Here is an 8,255-nt window from a genome sequence, read left to right on the forward strand (position 1 = left end):
TCTTGACTTCTTTACTCGGACAAAAATGACCAAGTCTAATGAATCCAATCTCATCCATTACTCTTTTTCTTTCTCTCATTACAAATGGAAGTAAGAAAGAACTCTACTCATTCACCAAAATCCGAACACATCAAAGATCCAATTACATCAACAATCATAGAGAGCTACCTAATTCAATAATTACAATTAAAGAAATTAGAATAATTAGAATACTTCCACTCTATACGAGGCCCACATAGCCTTTATTTGAATTACTTCTTTTCTTTTTTTGATGGCACCATTCTAGAGGATCACATGTTTCACACTTTGTAAGATTAAAAAACTATAAATCTCGGTTGAGTAAGTGAGGGAACAACGTGATTTGTTTGATGATCACTTTCTAACTACGAAGGAAAAAGAAAAATTAAGAAAGTTTGGGTACAAAAGGCAACCTCATATCAACCTTGTTTAACCCAAAATTGAGCAACCAAAGGCAATAATGGAGGTTTTGGAGGTTTGCAATATCACTCCCTCTACTTCCCCGCCCACTCACTTCTCTCTCCCGCTCACTTTCTCCGATCTTGTGCAATTTATATCCCCACCCACCGAGCGCATTCTCTTTTACTCCTTGCCCGCCAATGACCTGCTTCGCTTCGATTCAATTCTCCAAACCCTCAAACACTCTCTCTCTCTCACACTCTCCCATTTCCTCCCTCTCGCTGGCAACCTCGTTTGGCCCCATCACTCTCAAGACCCCTTTATTCTTTACAACCCTGGCGACTCTGTTTCCCTCACTATTGCTAAAACAGATGCTGATTTCGACCATCTCTTGTCAAATCATGTTCGGAAGGCAAAGGAATCTCATTTCCTCGTACCCCAACTCCCAACATCCGACACCATTGCTCCACCCATGTCTCTTCAAATCACTTTATTCCCCAAAAGTGGGTTTTCCATTGGCATCATAACCAGCCATGTGGTTGTTGATGGGAAAACATCCACCATGTTCTTGAAATCATGGGCTTCCATTTGTAGTACACTCAATTGTACTAATAATAATCTCCCCACGCTGCCCCCGGAGTTGACACCATTTTTTGACCGAACAGCCGCAAAGGATCCAAATGGGTTGGAAAGATTATACGTTAAGCATTATGGAGCGTTTGTTCGTCAACCCAAAATACTTGTACTTACCCCAAAAAGGGTCATCTCAGACGATGTGGTGCATGCCACGTTTGAGCTTACACGCATTGACATAGAGAAGTTAAGGAGAAAAGTAGCAACAAATTCTACATCCACTCGTCATCTTACAACTTTTGTATTGACATACGCCCTTATCTCAACGTGCATCGTCAAAGCGGAGCGAATTGAACCGAAAAGTAAGATTGCTTTGTTCTTCGCTGTGGATATGCGGCCTCGTATGGGAGCTCTAGGGGGACTCAATTATTTTGGTAACGGTGTAATTGGGTTGGGAGAGTTTTTGGAAGCGAAGGAATTGGAGGAAGAAAATGGGATGGCAATGGTTGCAAACAAGATTAGTGATAGAATAATGGAGATGGAGAAAAGTGTGAAGGAGAATAAAGTAGTGGAAATGGTGGAAGAGATTTTAGGTCGATGGGGGAGGGAGATGCCCATATCTAAAATGATTGTAGCGGGAGGATCGCCAAGGTTTGGAGTTTATGAGATTGACTTCGGGTGGGGAAATAGTAAGAAAGTGGAGATGGTTTCGATAAACCCGAATGGAAGTTTTTCGATGACGGAGAGTAGAAGTGGGAATGGAGGAGTGGAAGTTGGAGTTATTTTGCCTAAAGATGTCATGAATGTTTTCTCTTCTTTGTTCTACGAGGAAGTGAAAGAATAGTGTTCATTACGTACGCATTTCTTTTACAAATGGTTTAATCAAGCCACCAATTATGTGTTACTTTTCATGTTCTTTCATAATCTATTTGATATGTTAAGTTTAGATATGGACTCTGTAATGCCCCTAATTTTCTCTATCCTAATTAGTGACGTTACCTTGTATTTATATAACGAAAGTACGATGGTTTATGTAAGACAGCCTCAAAAATGACAATACGTCTATTATTATAAGTAGTTCATACTTGGAGGAAAAACAATGACAACAGCCTAACCTAGAAGTAATCAACAGCTAACCAGAATGAATAATTGCAATAACTATGAAACCAAAAGAATCCAACAAGACCCATACGACACTACAAACCTTCCTTAAGATTTTCATGGCCTTCGCAACATCCACCGTCAGCCTACATGGGAGCCTTGCCCTTACCTGAAAATACGGGTAGCACGTGGCTTGAGTATTATATAAAATACCCAGTAAGTCATCCCACTGTTGAGGTTAAGCATATAATCATACATAAGGATATATGCGGTCGCACACAATACACATACATGAGCACAAGTGTCAAAAGAAAGAAACTGAGAGAGGGGTCTGTCTTCCATTCCTTCCCATGGCCTTAGGCTCTTGCCTTGTCCGGGTGGGGGTGGATGCATGGTACTTTCCCACACATGGCCCACGTGCGTGACTGTGGGCCTACCAGGTGAGTTCGCATGTGAACTCCCTAGGATTGGCTTGGTCGGGTATGTATGATATACAATACCGGATGCCACGGAAAAGGAGGGCCTGCATGATATCGTGGCAAACACAATATCGAATGTACGCGTCCATACCATCAGTAGCTTAGCGGGGGATTGCCCCATGTACATAACCATAGCGTGCATAAAGGTCCTTAAGGTTTACCTCCATGGAATTATACATACAACGTTCCATCCCCTCACCGCATTACATAGCATAACTGGGTTAAACATCTAGTAAGCATATCGTATCATACTAGTCATCACATTCATGGCATGCGGGGTTCTCATTACAATCATAACATGTCAATCAAGCTCATACATATAGGGTAGCAAACCGTGTCACAAACATCACATACATAAACATGACATACATAGCATTTCACTGCAAGAAACATATAACCTAGCATACATCAACAACACACATGGTGCATGCAAGGGCCACAGGGCATGCACCAACATATATACATAACTAACGCCAACAGTAAGGTTACTTACCTCGGCCTTGGCCGAAGTCACTCACCACGCTAACCCCGATGCCTATAAGACAACATGATATACTTAGAGTCTTTTCACAACTAGCTCTTATGCCTAGCTACTAAGGTATGTCCCTGTCACAAACTGTTCTATCAAAATGGAGTTATACTAACCTCATATGGTTGAAACAAGGGTGGGAATGGCTCCAGAAGGGTCGGAAACCTAGGAATCAATATATTATACATATGTCGAGCCGCTAAGCCGCGCCGCCATGCCGACCTTGCCGAGTCGAGAGTGCAACGAAGCCGCTGACAACGCTGAAACCGATGGGCTGCGAAGGACACTGACGACGCAGGGTTCCTGGATGTGTCTCTGGGTTGGGCCGAAAGGGAACGAGGCCCTATGGTGGTGTCTGAGCGCGGCCCGCGAGGTGCGGCCGGTATGCTGATCGAGACGAACTCGCAGAATGCCAAAGGGGCAACTCGCGGCCGCCGCTTCGTCTTCCTCGCCCAAAAGCCTCAACAACCCTAATCAAGGAACTCGACTACTGCCGCCGGTGGAATGGTCGTCATCCGTTCGTCTGTCTCTGGTGGCACGTCTGTCCCTCCTTGCCCGACGTACCCTGACACCAGGTTGCTCCTATCTAAGGACTCACAGAAGTCTGAAGTCTCAAGACGTTTTCGATTCCTCATCTAAATCTTTCGTCTCCTCCCTCACAGGTACGACAGTGGCTCAAAAAGAAAAGACTACTAAGGTAGCTAGGGTTTAACATGGGGATTCATGGAATTAATACGCCCTTGTTGGCAAGGCATGTCTCACCGGAAATCTCGCGAATTCCGGCGAGATCTAAGGCGCGTTCTCCTTTTTTATTTATTTATTTATTTTTATTTTTAATTTTTTTTATTTTTATTTTTGCCTTTTTGAAACCCTTATCGTTACATTTTCTCTATAGCTCTTACAAGAGTCCAAGATGAACTTAGAGGTGAAATTAAGAAGAGTGAAATCGCTTAGTTAAGAATATTCCAAATAGTACCAAAAGAATAATTTATGTGAAGTTGGAATAAGTTTTGATAAAGTATTGATTCACTAATTATATATTTGAATGAGTGTTGGTCATGTTACTGCATCATGTATGATATGGTCACGTTACTTACTTTTTACTTCTAAGAGTGAAAATTGTCTCTACAAACCAACACGAGTGCTTTCAGCATATTTTGTCGTTACTCACATGCATCCTAGGAAACTTTGTAGAAAGTCAACCAATATAGATTTTCTTCAAGAAAAACAAGTTTTACCATGAAGTTCCTATAATTGAGTTACTAAAAAGAAGAGTGCATTGTAACAACTCTATTTTTCTACTCAGATAAAGGAGCTACTACATGCATGGTGCAACAATCTAACTATGAAGAGAGTTGGTTGGGATCCTCAAGTTGTGACAGAAGAAGCGACGACCCTCAAGTGGCGCGTATTTGGCCACACGAGGGCCTAGACGAGTGCCATGATGCGATCGTGGAGGACGGTGCATTATCTAACACACCACACAGAGTGAGCATTGAAGACAAATCGAGGCATAAGCAAGATAGAGACATTGAATAGACAAGAGTGGCAAAGATAGGCTTGTTGAAGGGCCAGATAGGGTCCGGGTAAGATAGGGTCCGGGCCTTAACCTCAAAAGTTGAGGTTCCAAAAGGAATTTGGGCATGCGGTTCTGGAGTTAAGTCTGTCCATATGAAATATGAACGCTCGCCAAATTTTGTGTAAATCGGACACCGGACAGACACTCCATGCATTATATGACCGTTTGCCAAAATCATGTTTATGCGTGAAAGATTGAAAATTTCTCAAAATGTACTATAGGGGGAGTTATGGTGTCAGCTCTCCACCACCCCTGATCTGTGGCCTAAGTGAGCTACCCTGTGGCACATACGTGTGTCATAGCGAGGTCGAGTGTGCCGAAACGATTTTCTTGGGCGACTTTCCTTTAAAATGAATTTTTTCAAGGACAGTACCAAGTGGCACGGGTGTGCCAGTATTGCGCCCCAACCCGCGTGTCGGAGGTTGATATATGCACCTGCTATCCGAGACGGTATCCGTAAATGACATGGCATGGGCACGGGACGGCCAATACCTCGATAGAACTCGGATGGATGGATGTTCGAGATGTCTCAATGAGATGAGCGACATGTGAGCCCGTTTCGATGGCATGACCAAGTGAGGTGTGATGAGCAACGACATCTTGAGACTTAGGATGACGTCAAGACATATGGGCCATGTCGATGGGAATCAAGATGACAAGATGAGACGTGATGTTCCATTGAGAGACCTTGGCCCCGAGTAGAGGCAAGGTCGAGCCGAATGATTTGGCCTAGTGTAGATGCAAGTTAGTTGTGTCGCAGACGATTGAGCATGCATGCGTAGGAAGCGTGTGTGATCAAACAAGCTTGGATTCTGCATAAGCGATGTTCGATTGGTGAGACAAATCTCGTATAAGGTCTGATGAAGCCACAAAGCTGAGGCAAAAAATATATATAGGACTTGATTTCCCTTAAGACTGGTCGTGAGCGTGTCAAGGTCACGACGTTGTGCGGTTGGAAAAAGTAGGATCATAACACATGAAATTACTGTAGAGTCCAGAATACTTCAATTAAAATAGTTCATGAATGATAGCATGGACTTAAACGGTTTCAAGATGTAAAAATTTAAAACAAAAACAACAAAATTAAATAAACCAAAGAGAAGAATAACCCAATGTTCTTATCTAACTTAAATGTTACAAAATAAACATAACTGCAACTACCCTAATAACTGGTTCCATGGCCTTCATCACGACGCTGCCGTCATCGTAGAAGGGTGGTTTACCTTTACCTAAAATGTAAGAGTAGCACATGGCTTGAGTATTTTAAGAAATACTAAGTAAGAGTAGCAAACACATGGAACATAGTGTGACCTATTCTTTTAACATAGCATAGCATGGTCTTAGGCAGCTTCCCAGTTTGGGCAAGGTCGAATTTTTAGTACTTCTCTACACATGACCCACACATATGAGTATTGGTGCACCAGACAGGTTCACACACACGTGGGGCAGCCTCATCGGGCTAGCAATCCTAACGGGCTTTGTGTCGAGCACCACGAAGGGAAAGGACCCCCATAATATCATGGTGTACATAATGTGGTAAACCATAAGTCATAATGTATATGTTCGTCGTCATCATAGTGTGAAAGTATTCAGAAGCATGTGTTACACAAATATGCTTAAGATCCTCATAGCTTATAATCATGACATAATGTACGATGATACACCTCCATTTGTCTATAATTATAATAAGTTTGTGATTTCTGCTTACATAATTCTCGTACATTTTGTAATACATAGCATAGCTTTCATGACATAGTATGAGGAGGTTTATGTTCATATATATAGCTTTCATGACATAGTTTAGGAGGTTTATCTATCATATATAGCTTTCAACGTCAATGGATATCTTTGGAAGATTTTGATGGTCTTTCAATAGTATCATATATAGGCGGTTCTTTGACCTTTTTACCTTAATCAATAGGGCTTCATTTCTGTCGAATATCTTAAAAAATGTGCCAACTAACTCCACTCTGCCACCTTCTTCTGTCATTCGATCAAGGCTCTAATAATATTGCTCTTCAAACTCGAAATGTAATATACCTTGGTCAATAGATGTTGGTCGTCGTTGTACAATAGAACAAAATGGATCCTTTGCCTTGAATCGATAAAATTGTTCAGTCGCAATACTTCACGTTTCCAGTGAACTTCTCATTAAGCTCCTTTAATTTTGCTCGTTCTCTGGTCATATGTGTTGAACACTGTCATAAGCCCTATTCTCTAGGACCAAGACCTATTCTCAAGGTCTTTTTAGGCTTGTTAGTTTATCTTTAGGTTTAGCAGAGGGCTATATAATGCCATTCTTTCTACGGTTGAAATCATCAAGTTTTGAGTGTCATATTGTATGTTTTGAGTAACTTTGGTGTTGTGAGTACATTTGTTCCGCTTTCGGCGCACAACGAGTGGTATCAGAGCCTTATTGTGGTATTTGGGGGTATTGTGAAAGTTTGGGCCTCATTGACCATTAGACGTGCTCACAATCGTGTTTATTCTCTTGAAAATCAATTTTCAAGAATTGTGTTTTTGAGTTACATCCAGATTAATTATTGCAAATGGCAGAACCATCACGACGTGGATCGAGAGTGTGGAGTTCCAATCTCGAGGTAGAGAAATTTGATGGAACCAATAATTTTGGTGTTTGGCTAGGCGAAGTTAGCGATTTGCTAGTCATGCAAGACCTCGATGTTTCTCTCCAAGAGGAGATGCTTAAAGACATGGCAGAAGCAGAATGGACGAAATTAAATCGGCAAGCCTGTGGAATTATTCGATCCTGTCTTGGCAAGGATCAGAAATATCCATTTGTTGGCTTTTTGGCCTTGATCTCACTTTAATTAATTTCAATCAATTAATTGATGTTTTGATGATAACAAACCTACTTTTTAATTATTAACTATTTTCAGTATTTTGAACTGTCCACAGTATAAGGTCGGGAATAACGATTTCAATGACTTTTCAATTACTCAAATCAGAGCTAAAACGAAGAAATTACAGTTGAGACAACATACCCGGCGTGATGACGTGGCAGCAAAATCAAAATGATGGACAAATCAAAATATATCAAAGTATGACATTTATAATTTTGGGAGAGTAACAAATGGTGGAGTTTTTCTTATTATTATATTTTTAAATAAAGTTATTTTTACAAAATATAAATTTGAATCTAACCGTTACTCACATTGATTTGTATTATTACTATATTATATTATTATATTATTATATTTTAAAATTTTGGTGGTTACTCACATAGTTTTTATTATTATTATATTATTATATTTATAATAAATTTTGAATTTCATTTGACCGTTACTCACATAACTTTTTATTATTATTATATTATATTACTATTATATTAAAATTTTGAAATAAATGAATTTAGAAAATTTTCTTATTTATTTACTTTTAATCTCCACCTTCCATTATTCCTAACACAATCCAATGGTCAATATTCAATCCTACATTTTGCCACTTTTCTCCTTTATATAAACTCATCTTCCCCACATTTTAAAATACACAACTTACATACATTCTCCAATCCTCATTTGTTCAAAGTCTCCATTGTTTGTTGCTCTCTCCAAGCTTA

The 8,255-nt window shown here is 40.3% G+C and overlaps 2 protein-coding genes across 2 annotated transcripts; both read left to right on the forward strand.

Annotated features, from left to right (window-relative positions):
• Positions 1-454: 454 nt before the first annotated feature.
• LOC111448225 (malonyl-CoA:anthocyanidin 5-O-glucoside-6''-O-malonyltransferase-like) lies at positions 455-1,879 on the forward strand (the record flags this gene model as incomplete). Its single annotated transcript, XM_023087698.1, has 1 exon — positions 455-1,879. A coding segment is annotated over one exon (1,380 nt), but the record flags the coding sequence as incomplete, so codon positions are not given.
• A 1,475-nt stretch (positions 1,880-3,354) lies between these two features.
• On the forward strand, positions 3,355-4,790 carry LOC111448226. The gene is made up of 2 exons (XM_023087699.1): positions 3,355-3,761; positions 4,406-4,790. The coding sequence occupies exons 1-2, from the start codon at positions 3,509-3,511 to the stop codon at positions 4,636-4,638; spliced, it is 486 nt and encodes a 161-aa protein (XP_022943467.1). The 5' UTR covers positions 3,355-3,508; the 3' UTR covers positions 4,639-4,790.
• Positions 4,791-8,255: the final 3,465 nt, after the last annotated feature.

The sequence above is a fragment of the Cucurbita moschata genome, unplaced genomic scaffold (genome assembly GCF_002738365.1).
Source record: "Cucurbita moschata cultivar Rifu unplaced genomic scaffold, Cmos_1.0 Cmo_Scf00010, whole genome shotgun sequence".
NCBI classification, from domain to species: domain Eukaryota; kingdom Viridiplantae; phylum Streptophyta; class Magnoliopsida; order Cucurbitales; family Cucurbitaceae; genus Cucurbita; species Cucurbita moschata.

What these genes read in the sequence shown, in the direction of transcription:
- LOC111448226 (XM_023087699.1), top strand. Translation starts at nt 3,509, where the DNA reads ATGCCAAAGGGGCAACTCGCGGCCGCCGCTTCGTCTTCCTCGCCCAAA. An exon ending in TTTCGTCTCCTCCCTCACAG is followed by an intron (nt 3,762 to 4,405) that starts GTACGACAGTGG and finishes TTTTCTACTCAG; the next exon opens with ATAAAGGAGCTACTACATGC.